The 17,072-nt window shown below is 45.2% G+C and overlaps 1 protein-coding gene across 1 annotated transcript in view; it reads left to right on the forward strand.

Annotated features, from left to right (window-relative positions):
• KIFAP3 (kinesin associated protein 3) overlaps positions 1 to 17,072 on the forward strand; it is a 1,322,278-nt gene that overhangs the window by 95,456 nt on the left and 1,209,750 nt on the right. Inside the window, exon 2 of the mRNA XM_085654829.1 lies at positions 2,515 to 2,646. Within this exon, the coding sequence (XP_085510955.1) occupies positions 2,515 to 2,646 (132 nt within the window). The remainder of the gene's footprint in view (positions 1 to 2,514; positions 2,647 to 17,072) is intronic.

Consider the following 17,072-nt stretch of genomic DNA (forward strand, 5'->3'; position numbering starts at 1 on the left):
AAATAAAACACACTGCAATCTAACACTCCTCACAAAACCTTTCATACTCACGCCGCCTTATTGGTTCCGCCGCACCGTCAACGTCCGCCAGTTTCCGCCACTCTTCACCGATGTTTCATGTGCTGCATCCGGACCTCCATTCTTCCTACTCTACTCTATATTTCTCTTTTCCTCTCACTATTTAAAGTTAAACCATCCTCTGCTACCATTTGATTACGCTAAATTGCACCCCTATCTTCCTCCTAACAATAAGTGCTCAGGATCTTTTATTTACCTACTAAAAGTGGTGGTGGGGAAAAAACACTACATAACACAATGACCATATCAAACCTGAAAGTACCACAGACTCAGACTGTAAGGTTTGTCAATTTATTATAAGGCCAAGAATAATAAAATGTATACACATCTTAAGATTACCATATAGAGATATAGAAAAATCAATACAGAGCCGATTCTACGAATATAAGTAATTAGGCACAACAGGAACACAATGGTGAATTCAAGGATCGGGATACAGCTGAAGATAAAAGCAGAGTCTAAATTATTTTTCATTAGAAATAAAACAAATCTGTCCCTACACTTTACTAAGAGGAGATGCTATCTAATACCCTTCCATCTATTCCCAAAGGTGTCCGCACGTGTTGACTTCCTGAGAAGTACTCGCGTCAAATGGGTTAAGGTGCTTAAGGCTAGGAGCGAGTTCTAAGATGCTCCTTTCTCTCCGAAAGCTAGCACAAGTCTGGGGTCACTGTCCCTGCACATCATACAATATAGAATTCAATTCTTGGTTTCATCCCAGTAAAACTTTCCATTGCAACTTTTTCTATCTGGGGAGGTTCACACTCTTTAATTAAGACTTCTTTGTTCGGCGTGGTGACCTTGATTCCCAGACCAGTCAAACACGAAATATATCCTCCCTTCTCGCTTCCAACTGTCTTCAAAGTATTCCTTGTATCTTCTCCGATCTGAAATTAACGAGTTGGCATTCCAATACCTGCAGTGGGATGAGAACACTGCTATTTCTTGAAAACAACATGCATTTAATTATTTATTTCTCGAGATGCCAAGGAGGTGCAAAAACAAGTACAGTCTTGGGACTAGGAAGTCTGGCAACTTTAAACAACGAACGGTTACATTGTATGGTTATAAATTGTCCTGCTCTCTGTATATGCAGGCATGACAATACATACATAATCATATTATAACATTGCACTACCATGAATGTTAAATGAGTCTACTGAATACATGTTCATAATCATAAAACACTGTAAACGATATACTTGTGTGTAGGTGCATGACAATCATGACTATAGTGCACCCATACAAATAGAGTGCTGAAAGTGCTCTAGCAAAACTGTGGAGGCTGTGCGCCCAGTGTATTTTTTCAACAATTGTTATCACTGGGGATCTACACAGGAGGTAAGAGGCGAGCCAGAGTTAAATACGAGTTCATGCAAGCTGCAGCAGCAGGAGGAGGCAGCCCAGTCACGCTCACTCACAGAGCTTCATGACCATCCTGCTGTGTGCTGCTCGGGGCAATGGTCCCACCCCACTTCCATAGACGAAAGATAGCAATGAGGAAAGCTGCTCAATCTCTTGTGTTGGGCAATGTGATGGCTATTATTCCAAGTTCGTAGAGCACCCAATTGTATTATGAGCAACAATTTGCGACAGTTAACACCAAAGGGAGTATTTGCAATTTGTGTACAACAATGCTTTGAAAACACTCATTTGGTAAATCATGAATGCTTATGGCATCCAGCTCCTTCTTGCACTGCTGTTATTATCTTCTAATACCATTCCATACGTTTTCCTCTAGCTGCAATAAAGTATCACTATGCCCACACATAACACGGTTTGAGTTGTCAACGGAAGGATAGATGATTAAAGTAAGATGTCTAGGGTACAATACATTTACTTGCAAATCAGAAAACACATTGTTATGAGTAATCCGATTAAACTAGGAAAAGTAACCAGGTTTTACTGAGCTGATTTGAGGCCCTTTGGCACGTATCTTGGAAGATTTGCTTGGCATGCAGTGCTTTGTGATCAATTAAGTCTTTGACAGTTGTCTTTTGGAACCTAGCATAATGTTCTAAGGATGTTGGTAAAGCCTTTCTCCCGAACCAGTGGCGTTCTGGATAATGTGCAATAGTTATTAGTGGCTGTCTCTGATATGCAACAGTTATAAGAAGCTGCATTATGTGACCTATTCTTGTCTTGTGCAATAGCGCTGTTTTCATTCACGTTTGCTTAGGTCATGTAACTCCTATAATATAATTTCTCAGGTTACAGTTCCTAAAAAAAAAATTAGGATGTTTACTTTAGAAGAAATTATCAAGTGAGAAAAAAGATTGATGTAATTTAGTGGGTTAGGATTGTTTGTTCTGCATATGTAGCCATTCTCTGTCCATTTAAAAAAACACTTCATGTTATCTGACAAGTTGCTCTTTATTCCAAAATTCATCTTTTACTTTAAATGTAATCATATGTTTTCCCTTTTTTTGACTATAGGAAAGTCAAAGGTGGTAACATTGATGTCCATCCAACAGAAAAAGCTTTGGTTGTCCACTATGAAGTTGAGGCGACTATTCTCGGAGAGATGGGAGACCCCATGCTTGGGGAGCGTAAGGAGTGCACAAAAATGTAGGTTTCTACCAAATTGAGCATTGAACTAAGAATTGGCTTCATTGATTGTATCTCATATTTTACCTTTTCCTAAAGGACTATTTTGTGAGCAATTTTGATCATCGGTTTTCGTTGTCCTTTGACTTCCATATTGCATCTTGAATGATTCCATCCTGCACAATCTGAACTGCATTGAGGGTCTACAGGCTATGTGTTTGCTGTTATGACTGATCAATTTGATGGAGAATGTGGTTGAATAATTTGGCTCATGTCTTTTCTGATCATACCCTGTAGTTTACAGAGATCTTCCAAATAATTTAACTACTTCTGTGATTTGATACAGAAAAACCTTCTTCCATATTTTTGCCCAACCCCATTTTCTTTCTTGCAAATGCAAGTCAACAAAAATATTAGTAAGTGGAAGATGAGGCGTGGCGGACCTCCAAAGATGGGCGCCCAAGAATCTTCATTAATCCACATCAGCACTTGCCGTAAATATGACCTCCCAACACCCCACAATGAAGGGGTACCTCAACGGCACCCACTGATTAGCCCGATAGGAGCCTGGCCCATGCAGATGCCACAGAGGTGGCCTGGGTGCTTGCTGGAAGAGAAAGGGTTGCCATAATTAAATGTCCGTAGTCGCTTGGAGGCCAGCACGTCCTCCTCGTTGCAGGCCGTAGAGGGCACAGCTGAAGTGACTAGTGTAGACTGTGACACCAGACAGACAGGGACAATATTCCAGAAGTGAGGAGCAGGGGCCGAAGCGATGGGTGTGACAGCGGGATGGGAGCCCCACCTGCGGTATTTAGCGGCATTGGGTTGGGCAATGCAACAATTAGAACAGAACTGTTGGCACTTGGAGGCCACATGCTGCAGGCCCTGCAAGAACAGCCATACAGCTACGGATGTGAGACAGGGTGCTGGGCAGTCAGCTGCAACCAGTTTGGGAGGGGGATTCAAACTGTGACTCCCTGGGTCTGTTGGAGGCAGGAGTAGCGTTCCTACCCTAGTGCCCATCTATTTCCAAGCCCTGATCTGGCAGGAGGATGGCTGGGTGCTGAAATAGTTCCTTGGGAACTGAGGCCTTTTGGCTTCCCCCCTTTTCCTTAACCAGCAGAGCTCCATAGGGACCCTAACCTTTCCACGGTGTAGCTTCACGTGCCGCCACCTGAACATCGAGAAGCGACTACTGTCAATCGGCTCCATATCCCAGGTGTCGGACAGTCCCGTGGCTCATTAAGCCAGCGTGGCAACTTGTTGCTCCTACACGCTGGGGGATAACAACCTGAAATTACGAGAGCAACATCTGCCTTCCTGTGCTGCATGTGGCTCAGCCCCCGTTCTTTGAAACAGAATGCCAACAATTGCTGAGCAGTCAGGGGGTCAGGACTGCGGAATGGTGCCTCCATAGTCCTGCACAAGTCGATCTTTCGCTGTTTGAAACTGCACTGGGATCTCACCTGAACATTCCTACTAGCCTGGATGGCTTACCTTGGCAATTGATATCCTGGCCTGGCGCAAGAGCCTTACCTCCACGGATACCGCTGACCACATCAGGCTTTCTCTAAAGCCATTACCATGGGGTGCACTAAATATTTACCCTGGGCATAGTTGGCGAAGTTGCACTATGCGAAGTGCAAAAAAACCTCCGCCACACTACGCAGAGCTACGCGAGCGGCGTAGTATGATAGAAAAATGCCGTTCGCGGTGATTGCACAGTGCCGGATGCTTGTCCGCACTGTGCAATTATTGCAAACGGCATCATGCACAGTTCACCGCTCAGGGTTACTAAATATACCAAACTTGTTTCCAAACATGTCAGGGAACCATTCCAACATAGCCTCTCAGATGGCTCTTCCACCCATACTCTCAAGGACTGTGTCCCACCCACACATCTGGTGCCTATGCTGGATAAAATAGATGTGATACTCCAAGAAATTAGAGACTCTAGAGCTACAATTGAAATTCGCATTGACGCTCTGTCCGCTGATTTCTGAATCCTAGGTGATGATCACTGCAAACTTTCAGAAAAAGTGACAACAGCTGAACCACTCTCTACGTTGGCCCCAGTGCAGGCTTTACACGCCACTGCCATCTCCAAACTCCAAAAACAACTCACCGTCCTCCATGACTGGGCCAAGGATGCAGTGGGTCGTGCAGGTCACAATTATGTGGCGTGGAAGGCTCTAATCCGACGCAATTCATTGAACACTGGCTCCAGACATTAGTGGCCCTCGGGGGCTTTCCACGCTGTTCGCTGTGGAATACACATATCGTGCACTGACTAGACTCCGCCCCCAGAACTCTGCTGTGCCGTATGCTTGTGCGTATCGTCAGTTTCAGTAACTGTGATACTCTCCTTCAGAAGGCTAGGGAGGGGACAGTAACAGTGTCACAGTATTCTTATTTCCGGATAATACCTAGGAAGTACAAAGAAGACGTGCCTCCTTTATGGCAGTCAAGAAACAGTTGCACGCAGGCCTGACCTATGCCCTGATATGTCTGGCGTGATCAAAAGTGGTAAATAAGCAGAAATCCATATTCTTTGACTTCACAAGTGCTGCGTGGGACTGGCTGGAACACAATAATCCCTACATGAAACCACCTTTCCCCCAAAGAGTGTCCTCCAAGGCTGGACCATTGTACCAAGGCTATTACCGTTACATGCATATTGTAGATTTACTATGTCTAAGAGTTTGGGCTATTCAACCTAAAATTTACGTTTTTGTAGTTCTACAAGTATATCTATCATTGTGGTCCTCTGGGTCCCTGTGTGGGAGAGATCTTTGAAATATACCTAACTTCTTATGCCCGGGGTTGGTCCCCCCCTCAGTAAGCAATTGCCAAAAGTCTTATTCTTGTATTAGTGAATGTTTCTTTTGTTGTTTTTTGGTGGAACATGAGGCTTTGTTGAATCTAGTATTTGGGATATTGTACTCTCATGTCAACTACACCACAGCACTATAAAATAGTCATTTGGAATTTAAGGGGGTTGGGATCAATCCACACAGCCATAAAGCAACCATTTGTTTACAGGCGAAGTAACAAAATTGTGCACCAATTGGAGGGGTCAATTGTTCGCTACTCTATTCTGGGGTCACCTGTGGGTCAGCGTTTTGGTTGCAAGCTGGGGTTCCATTTGACGCACAGGTTATTAAAAAATTATGTGCGAGGGTGATCTGTCTTTGTCCAGGAGTTTTTGGATGGCAAAATGTTAGTTCTAGGCAGTGTATGTGTGGCGAATTCCAATCAAGACCTTTACCTCCAGCATATATCCTCCATTATTGCGGAGTAGTTGCATCTTCCTTGGCTTATGGGAGGAGACTTTAACACAGTCATGGATGTCAGCCTTGACTGTTCTCACCCCTTCTGCCACACTGAAACCATCAAACAAGCCAAGGCCCTGGGGAGTTGTATGTCCAGTTGGTCCCTACTCGTTCTTTGAAGAGAACACAACCGAGTGAGTGAATATTCCTCCTTCTATCCCCCCCCCCACATGGTCTGCATACACAATTAGATCGTATCTTATGTACATCACACATTGTTGCAATGGTGGTAGCAAATATCACAATAACCAAGGCGACAATGAATTAACAGAATGTAAATAATACAGAGTTAATATTTTACAGTGGCACTTTAATGCCTTTTACTGAACTTGTCCAACATTGCAAGGGGGATTTTCTGCCGGACCATGCTCTGCACTGTGCACTACCTGGAACATCACCGCCACAGACTCTTTATTATGCGCTCTCATAAATACCTACGCACTATGGGGAGCTGCCGCCACCGTGTCAGCTGGCTGTCGAGATCCATTCAGGAACACAGTCAAATGCCACTAACACCTTTGCACGATAAATGGGAAGAGGAACTAGGTCGACCCTTTGATAGAGAATGAGACAGAGTGATGGCTTATTTGCCTATGGTTAGTAGTAACACTAGATTTAAACTCTTATTTTATTTTACACAGAGCTTGCCTAACTCTAGCAAAGACCAACCGATACTTCCCTGCCTGTGTGCAACGGCCATTGGGCTGAATGGGCTTCAGCCCTAACCAGCCCCCCACCATCACCTCTCAGTCGTGTGTCTCAGCCCGGGCTGCTGCAGCTGTGGGCTCGTCTGGGCAGTGTCTGGAGCCTTGTCTCTGGCATGCCAAAGTTTTTCACTGGTCTTTAAAGACCACTTGCATATTTACATACCTTTTGTAAACTGGTTACCAAAGCTTAGTTTTTTTTCTGGTTCCTGTAACCCCCCGGGGCCCCACCCTGCCTATTCCTTACATTGTATTTTACATTTACTGCCGTAGTGCGAGAATGCATTTCATGAAAAGGAATATAAGGGCACATGCATCATTGCTAATACCGGTCGCAAAGGGGCAGATTCTGCTAATCTGCCCCGTTGCGACCGGTATTTTTGCATTTGGGATGCCTCAACCCAAATGTAATATCGCAATTTAGGGAATCGCAAATTTTGCGATTACCTAAATTGCGAATGCATTTAGGGAATCGCACATTGCAATTCCCTAAATGCAATGCATGATGCATTTTAAAATTGTGATTTCGCAATTTGGTATCACAAATTACCATCAATTTCAAGTTGATGGTAATTTGCAAAACCTTTGAAAAATGCATAAAAGTGCATTTTTCAAAGTGCTGTGTTGCGCGCACACACACACATGCCCTTGGGGTGCATCAGGGTGGCCTTTTGGCCCCCTTGCACCCTTAAAATTGCATGCGCAATTTGCGAGTACCTATTTGGTACTCGCAAAATACGCATGCAATTCCCATTCATAGGAATATGTAGGAATCGCTAATATTTTAGCGAAACCTACATGCATAGGCAATTGCGATTTCATACTTGCGATTCCATAATAATCGCAATTATGGAATCGCATTTGCCTACAATGATGCATGTGCCCCAAAATGTAGGGTTGCCAAAAGAAAAAATGCTAGCCCTGTGTTGTTTAAAGAGCCTGCAAACCCCTCGTCTTGACACTAAATAGGGTTATAAATAAAAAAAGCATGTATTCATTTGTAATGTGACTTTTCTGTCTTTCTTCCCTTTAATTATCAGTCATGGACCATTCAGGCAGCCCTAGAACACAATAAAAATTGCTTTATATTTATATTTGCTGTTCGAGTATACACAGATAAGTGCTGAAAATACGGCTTTAGGCAGCTGCTTATTTTTGTGCCGTCTGGGACACCAAAATAATAAGCTGGGGGCGTGGCCAACCATCATGGCCGCTCGGAAGTGATTCCGAACGGCTCCGTCCCAGGCCCCGCAAATGTAAAAAAAAGGGCACGATGCCTGGCACTGGACACAGCCTACGCCACCACGGGGGTGACGGGGGCACTGTACAGCAGACGTGAGTCTCCGGATGCTGGTGGATGAACCGAAGGCCAGATGAGAGGATTACGAGGCACCGCTGAGCAACTTAAGATATCGGAGGTCAGCGATCTGCACCTGTGGTAGCCCGTTCGAATGGCAGAGACAGCAAGCAGAGCCCAGCGGAGGTGAACGAGGGGGGACACAGGAAGTGGCGAGCTCCCCCAGCGCAATGCGTTGAACCCGGCTCTGGCTTTTAAAAAAAATTTTTTATAGACTTTATTTTTCAGTTTACACATTACAAAACAAATATCAAACCAACAATTCGGCATCATATCGGCATATGTAGACATATCGTTGACCGGCTCCGGCTTTTAACAAGAAGAGAGGTCAGTGCGGAGTAGATTGTTGTCAACCACTAGAAGGAGGAAAGCGTCTGGACCCCCCTGCCCGGCTTGAGGGTCCCGGGAGCTGTTCAAAGGTCTGGGGAAGGAAGACTGGGCACCTGGCAATCCATCCCTGATGCCTGTATTTAGGATGGCGCCGGCTCCCACAGCGCACCCTCGGTAGGGCAGGGAGAAAGCTAAGGAGCAGAAGGCAAACATCCCCAACCTGAAGAATGATTTAAGGCGGCGTGCTCTGATTTCCCCCCTTCCCCACAGCCATCTCATTATCTGGACAAAGAGGCTGGGTGCCGGGCCGGCCATCTCAGATTTCTGACCTCAAGATGGCGCCGGCGTTTCTCAGTGCACTCCCGTTAAGTAACCAGGGAAAATAAGGGGCCGCAGGAAAAGACCCCAATCTTAGCAATTCCTGGGGGCAGTGAGCACGGACCCTCCTGCCCCTCAGACCCCCCCCCCCCCCCCCCCATCAGCTAGACAGCACCCAGGAGAAAAGGAAGAAGTGTAGAACATCAAAGCCCTAGAGGTGGCCTTTGGGGACCCGGTTGGAGCCCCCTGGGGATGAATAATCTTACCCGGGTGCGACAGGCGTGCGGCCAGCGGCGGGTGTTTGCGCGAAGGGCTCGTTCATGGCTCGCTCACGAAACGGTGGGAGGGCAGCTCCGAGCTGACGGGACGCCCTGCCCCCATATGCCACTTAAAATGTCTGCCAACTATAAAGTCTCCAATTACTTTGCCTCGCCGGGCACAGGGCCAGCTAAGGAAGGAGAGGAGCAGCCAAATGGCGGCATGGCTCTCACCCGGCAAGATCTGCTGGTGTCCATCAGAGACTTCAGCAAGGAGATACGCGATGATATCAAGTCAGACATTGACACCTCCTTCGACGCGTTTAAAGCAGAGATGAGGGTGATGTTGGTGGCCTTGCAGGCTGATGTGGACTTGGTGGGAATGCGCACCTTAGACCTGGATGCGAAATGGCAGAATCTGGAAGATCCTGTGAAACCCCTGGAGAAAAGCGCTGCGGAACTCCGAGGTCAGCTGCAAAATTCTGACCTCCGATGCGAGGACTTAGAGAATCGCTCCTGTCGGGACAATATAAGGGTCAGGGACCTGGAAGAGGGATGGGAGGGCCCTGATCTGGGGGCGTTCATGATAGGCCTCTTTTCCTCCGTCCTCGGAGAGGAAAGCCCAGCAGTGCAACTAGAGTGGGTATATAGAGTGAGGCTGAGGCTGTCCGGGAATAGCGGAAGTTTTACCGAAATTCAGCTCCTTCAAAACGAAAGAACTGGTACTGCAAAAAGCAAGAAACCTGGACAAGATATAATTCTAAAATGTATCATGCTCACTCTTCCAGGACGTGGCTCAGGCCACCTTTGTACGACTACAGCAGTTCCGGTCGATCACAGAAGCTCTGCGAGAACGTCAAATACAATATCGCTGGACCTACCCCTTTGGCAACGCCTTCCAAATAAACAATAAGCATCTCCACTGCACAGAAATGGAAGAAACGGAAGGTCTTCTGGAAATCAGACCCCCCATCACCAACACGAGCAACCACTTCAAGGGATGGCCAAGGAGTGCAGCAGAAGGAGCGTCTCGGTGGTGGCAGTTGGCGGACGACAGGACGAGGGAGTAAGAAAACATCGGATTGAAGTTTGGAAGATGTAAGAACTTTTTCTGAATGGATCAATGGGGGAGAGGACCAATGACTGTCACTTCGAGTGTGGAGTCTTCTGCTCAGATAGTCTCTCGACATTTTTTTGCTCATGTTTAAATGAAGGTTTAAGGGTATTTGAACTCTCCACAAAGTCTACACGCAAGTGCCCTATTTAATTGTTAAAGGGGCTCATGGGACGGAATTGGGTCAGTTCCTGGAGTTATACATAGTGAGGCCTTCCTCTGGGATGGTAGTCCCCACAACTCGCAGTTCTTGTTTGTTTGTTTGTTTGAAGGTTTTTCGTATCATGGTGCTCATACAGTGGATGACTCTAGCGGAGCCGCAGGTGTGGTGAGGAGGGGGGCTGGAGAGATGACTGGCTTATGGCAAGTTTGGGGGAGGAGTTACAGGAACAGGGGCATAAAATGATAAATGGCGGTTAACTGTCTATCCTAGAATGTCTGGGGTCTTAACTCCCCTAACAAGAGGCAAAGCCTATGGAAATTTTTAACTGATCACCAGATTATGATAGCCGCACTACAGGAAACCCATTTAAAGAAAAGTGCGGTGGCTCGGCTGAAACACAAACGTTACCCGCAGATTTTCCAATCCTCGGCACCCATGAAACTGAATGGTGTGGCTCTTCTTTTCCACACCTCGGTCCCCTTTAATCACCAAGCTACTAAAGCAGACATGAAAGGACGCTTTCTAATGGTCGGGGGGGAGCTCAGGGGTCGTTCATGCACCATTGCCACGATATACGCACCTAAGTCAGGGCAACTAGATTTTCTGGAGGCATTTTTAACAACGTTCGAGGGGTTTGCCTCAGGGGACATTTTACTACTGGGGGACTTCAACTTAATTTGGGACCTGGCGTTAGAGAAGACGCACCCGCACAGGACTACGGGTGGGACATTCAGAAAGGCCCTTGAAACTTCCCTTCAGCGTTTAGGCCTACTAGATGCATGGAGGCTGACACACCCCACGACAAGGGACTATTCTTTTTCTCTCCCATTCCCATAGAACCTACTCTAGAATAGACCACCATCTTTCTCAGCCAATCCCGTCTTCACACAATTTCGGACACGAGCTTCTACTCGATTTGCCTCTCATATCATGCCCCCTAGAGGTAGTACTAACTTGGCCAGCCCCACGGTCAAGACACAGAAGATGGTACTCCCCCCAACTTCCTCAGCAGAGACAGACTCCTCCGAGACGAACTTGGGAAAGCAATCACAAAATACTTTAATAACAATGACCCCACTCTACATCATACGCAAACAATTGGGATGCCTTTAAAGCGGTTATTAGGGGCAAGTGCATAGAGTTAACTACCACTCTTAGAAACCAGCAGAGGAGGGAAACACTCCTGTTAGAAGGGGAACTACAACGTGCAGAAAAATCACACCAAGAGAATCCGACAACCCAAACTCTTCGCAAGGTCACGTCTCTAAAAGGTAAACTAAAGGCCATATACTCTAATAGGGCAGAGAAATCTATTCTAAGGCTCCAGGCACATGGCTATGAAAGCGGCAACAAAATAGGCACCCTTCTGGCGCAGCAGCTGCGAGCGAAGCAAGAAAAAGAATATATTAAACAAATTGTGGACAACGCAGGCGTCTCCCACCTTGACGAGGAGGGTAAAGCAAATGCATTTAGAAATTTCTATCGCAATCACTACACAGCTGATTCGCTAGATCCCAAGCCCAGGAGAGCTACCTGGGGCCCCTTAACCTGCCTCAGATCTCTGCCCACACCAAGGAACTTAGTCGCCCTAACAACCTTTGACAAAGCCAATAGTCCTGGCTTGTAGGTGTAAAGTTACTTTTGTGGAGGCAATAACAGAAGCAGCGAAATACCAGTCGGATGGCACATTATGCTAAGCACAGATTTTTAGCATAAATGTTTTAAGCCACACCCTTAATTATATCGCCCTTTTGAGAGACCCCCTGTAGGAAGCTGGCTCTGTATATACTATCTCAGGATGCACAGCGAAAAATAAATTCATGAACAGGACAGTTCCAAAACCTTTTTCATTGTTGTTCTTTTAAATTTTTTCCAGTTTCACCAGTAATTCAGTTATTCTAATCGTTTTTAGGTTTGTGTGTGTGTGTGTATGTGTATATATATATATATATATATATATATATATTCACTTAAAAAACCATAGGTTTCACACATGTTATAGTTAGGTGGACATTTCACTCGTAAAAAACCAATGAAATTCCACTGTTGTAGTTAGTTCAGATAACTATAACTCGCGCGCCCGCAATCCAGTGCTCATGACGGCACATATTTCATCACTCATGACATGGTCAGTGGCATCACTCATGACATCATCCTTGTGATAGAGTGGCGGTCGCGCGAGTTATAGTTATCTGAACTAACTATAACGGTGGAATTTCATTGGTTTTTTACAAGTGAAATGTCCACCTAACTATAACATGTGTGAAACCTATGGTTTTTTAAGTGAATTTGCAAGGTTTTTTAAATGCTAATTCCTAACTATAACGTGCCTGAAACCTATGGTTTTGTAAGTGAATTTGTACGGTTTTTTTAAATGCTAATTTTTTTTTTTATGGTTTTTCACGGTGCGCGCACCCCACGTTTTTTTTCAAAACAAAATAAAATGTTTTTTCACCCTTCGGGGTCCTTTAGGGACCCCCTGACAAAGGCTAGGGGTCAGGAACTCTCTACCCTGCCCCCTTTTCACGTTCGCCACCTCTCTTTTTCACTCTCGCACCCACAACAAACAAAAGGGCGGCCGACACTTCCTGATTTCGACCGATTCGAACGTTGACTGACATGTAACCACCAATCAGCACGTTAGGGTGCGCACACGGTGCGCGCACGGTGCGCGGCTATAGATATGTATGTGCTTTTAAATGCAATTTTCTGAGGAACTACTGAACAGATTGACTCCATATATGCAAAAGGCACTTCCCTGACCTGAGGACTACCTCTCTGCCAAATTTCAAGTAATTCTGTTCAGCCGTTCGGGCTGTACCTTCGACTAAAGGTCCTATGGGAAAATGCGTTTTGGGACCCCCCTTTTTTCTCGGCCCCCGCTTGACGAATCACCCTGAGACTTTCAGGGTGGTAGCTGAGCGGAGCGCCCCATTAGTTTTGAAAATTTCGAGAGGATTCGTCAACCGGCGCCAAAGTTATTCAAAATAGAATTTTCAGATTTCCTATGGAAACACGGTCCTAACTATAACTATCTACTGGCGACCGCCAGTAGATTATACATTCTATATTTCATCCAAGTTCAACGTTTACCTATTCAGGCTTGCCTTCTGAACACATCGGAATTCACCATTACGCACTCCACGATGTAGTTTAAAGTAACCCAATGCATTTTGGGCAACCAGTGCCCTTTCTCAGGAGTAACTACAGTGAAAAAGATTACAAATCACTAACACATCCCCATCCCAGACTTATGGATGTAATTCTCACACCCTACTCCCATCCACAAGTGTAATTTCACCTCCACTTCCATGCATCCAATAATCAAACCCACAAGTGTCACCATTATTTGCAAAAAAATCAATAAAATGAAATAAGATGTTAACATGTGCCTTGGTTCTGCGCCAAATCAACATGCTTTGTCCCCAGAAACCTTAACCCCAAACTACACCACTGTGCCCGCCAAAACAAACCTTTTAGAGCCTAAAACATGTATAAAACAAATTACTTCAAATCTTTACCTGCGTCCAAATACCTTCCGGGACTTGCCAAACGCCAGCGTGAATGTGCTCGATATTTTGAGTGCATTTTAAACATATCACGTGACGAAACTAGATCACATGACACCGAAAGAAAAAGAACCAGACAACATACTTCGTGCTCCCCCAATACACAAGTGTTGCATTTATTTTTTGTGTATTTGAAGTCATTTGTTTTATACATGTTTTAGGCACGAAAATGTTTTCCTTTTGTGGGGGCACTCGTGGATGGGAGTAGGTTGTAAGTATTACATCCATAAGTCTGGGATGGGGATTTGTTAGTAATATGTAAAATAGATTAAATATATCTAAAAACTATTAGAATATCTGGATTACTGATGAAACGGGAGACAATTAAAAGGATTAACAATGAAAAAGCTGTTGGAACTGTCCTGTTCAGCAATTTAGTTTTTGCCGTGCATTCTGGGGTGGGACCTGATGAAGTTCCATCATTGACACAAGTATCTTAAGAGTGTGGCCGGAGTGCGCTTCAGGGTCGCACGATGCAAAATATAGCCTTTGAGTATTACAAAAACATTTGGTGTGCATTCTGCCACTTTTGTTGAACACATCTGTATATACTATATCAAAACGAGGTATAGTGTGCACCGAGTCCAGTGGAACCCCGAAGGTATGCAGAGGTAAAAGTAGATAGCACCTTACTCTCTACTTGTGGTAGTGTGGGCGAGCAGTAAGGCTTTATCAGAGGGTAGTTTTAAGTATTTATTGTACACACTCATGCAAGAAATTATGTCACACCTCAAAGACTGAACTCAGACCAATTTGTTAGTATAAAAATATTATTTAGTTATTTTATTTCTAAAACCAAGCCAGACCTGGTGCAGGTAAGTGAAATAATACTTTGCAAAATCGTATGCAGTGATTTACAGTTGAATGCAGGTTCAAATGCAGTTGGTTGATTTACTGGTAAACAGTTCAAAATTACTTTTCAGTAACTTTGCAAATTACTGTGCACGTTACATTTTAGATTTTTAAGTTTTGCTAATCAGTGTGATATGCCTAGATATCACACTGAGACATTTCCTAGACAAAGGTACATACTTCATATGCAGTTTTTCAATGTTTTTTTTTTTTTCTACAAATCAACTCCACACTTAAAAGAATTTTCAAGGAAAAGCAGTCAGTGCAGCCCTATGAGAGAAAATGAGGGTATCGGTTTGCAGGTAAGTACAGGTTTGCGGGAGTTGGTATTCGGTTTATCAGTAGGTACTTAGGTTTTAGAGTTGGTATTCTGGGGTTAGAACCAGGGTTCCCCCAGGGTCGAGGATGCACTCTCAGAGCACCCTCAGCAGCACTAGGGCGGCTGGGTGCAGAGTGCTGAGGCCCAGTGTTATCCACTGGGGGATAGGGGGTCTCCGATTGGTGGCTGCTCACAAGCAGGCCACAAGGTTGTGGGGGGCACAACTCCTGGTGTTAGGCTCAGGGCAAAGGGGGGTCCGAGTTAACAGCATACAAGGTGCACCAACAGGGGACGAATTGCGTAAGAGGGTGAGACTCCCGTTGATATATGCCCCCTCTGTTCCTCTGCTACAAAGCCCAATGATGCCCTGTGTACAGGACAGCCTAAGCAGGTCACTAGGTATAAAACTGAAGCTCCAGACGTTTGAAGACCTGTATCCGGAGGACATGTTTCGCCCTCCACCTGTCGCAACCGAGGAGCAGGAGGTGACATTTGCCTAAAGCTTCTTGTATCACAGAATTCGAACAGCGTGTCGCTCTTTATGGGCGGAATTCCCGAAGGCACCGGCGACTATGTCTGCACTGGAAAATCTGCTGAAATTCTCCTCCTCGCGGAAACTGGTTACCCGCTTGTACACTCGCATGCAAGACTCCGCCCCGATCGTGACGCCGAACTATCTCCAAAATTGGAATGCGGAATTAGATGTAGTTTTATCATACGAACAATGGGAGTATTGCTGTGGGCAGCTGACGGAGCTTTCCCCGAATTATAAGCTACGTTTGATCCATTTCAAGTACCTGCACAGATATTACAGGACTCCGGTTAGTCTCCATCGTATGGGTCTCAGAGCAGGGAATGATTGCTGGAGATGTGGTTTTGCACCAGCTACATTTTTGCATGTGGCGTGGCTGCTTTCTGGGTGGGAATCTTTGATTCAGTGAATAACATCTTGGGATTGGCGCTGACTCCAACACCTGTGATGGGTTTACTGGGGTATGTTAGGGACACGCCGCCCAGGTTGCGCAAGCTGCATGCCCTACTCCTTCTATTCGCGAAGCGTCAGGTTGCAGTGCATTGGGGTAGACGGAGGGTGCCTACTGTTAAGGAATGAGTTAGGGACATCACCTACGGGCACACCCAACTAAGTACATATTGGGAGTTGCTGCCGCCTGCCTCTAGACCCCGGAACATCTGGGACCCCTTTCTGACTTGGAGTAGTAACGCACGGGGGGAGGTCGAGACATTGGAAGAGGCAGCATCGTAATCATGGTTGTAGATGTGCTCTATTAACGCCTGGCCGAGGACACTAGTTTGAGCGTAAAATATGGTATGTGCTACTGTAATGGACCCTCTCAGGGAAAGATATGTCTGGAAAGTATATGTTGGTATTATATCCAAGATCAAGTATGTATACTAAGCAGTGGCGGCTGGTGACATTTGAAAGTGGCAGGGCGTAAAAGTTGGGTATGAGTCTTACATCGCGAGCTTGCGAAGCGCACAAAGATGACCAACAGAAAGGGTGTTTGGGGTTTCTCCCCCAGAGAAAATTTTGAGGAATACAGTGGCAAATGGTGCATTTTAAAGTAAATTTGAAAAAGGAAGGGGGTTTATAAAGCAATTGTGAACGTGTGGTCTTGAACTATTTAAACGCATTAAAAACTGTCCCAAATGTTACTGTATTTAATATGTTAAACAGTTACTGTAGTGTCCAAATTTTACAGTACTCTGAAAATATGGAAATGTCGCCCCTAAGCAATCTGCAAACCCACAGAAGGCAAATTCAATTGCTTCACATGTGAACATCGCCATCAACAGTGGACATAACTGTCAATTAACAAATAAAAAAACACAGAAGGCAAATTCAATTGCTTCAAATGTGAACATCGCCATCAACAGTGGACATAACTGTCAATTAACAAATAAAAAAACACAGAAGGCAAATTCAATTGCTTCAAATGTGAATGTCACGGTCTACAATTCTGACCAGCTTTCCCTACTTCAAATCAAATTACAACAAAAGCGCGGAAAATGTTGAGTTATACACGGAAGGCTCCATAGGCAAAATGCAAGTTTCCTTTCAAATCTTTGCATCGTTATTGGAATGTGTAACACAATTCACTCCCCTGGCGGGG

The sequence above is a fragment of the Triturus cristatus genome, chromosome 4_1 (assembly GCF_964204655.1).
Source record: "Triturus cristatus chromosome 4_1, aTriCri1.1, whole genome shotgun sequence".
NCBI lineage: Eukaryota > Metazoa > Chordata > Amphibia > Caudata > Salamandridae > Triturus > Triturus cristatus.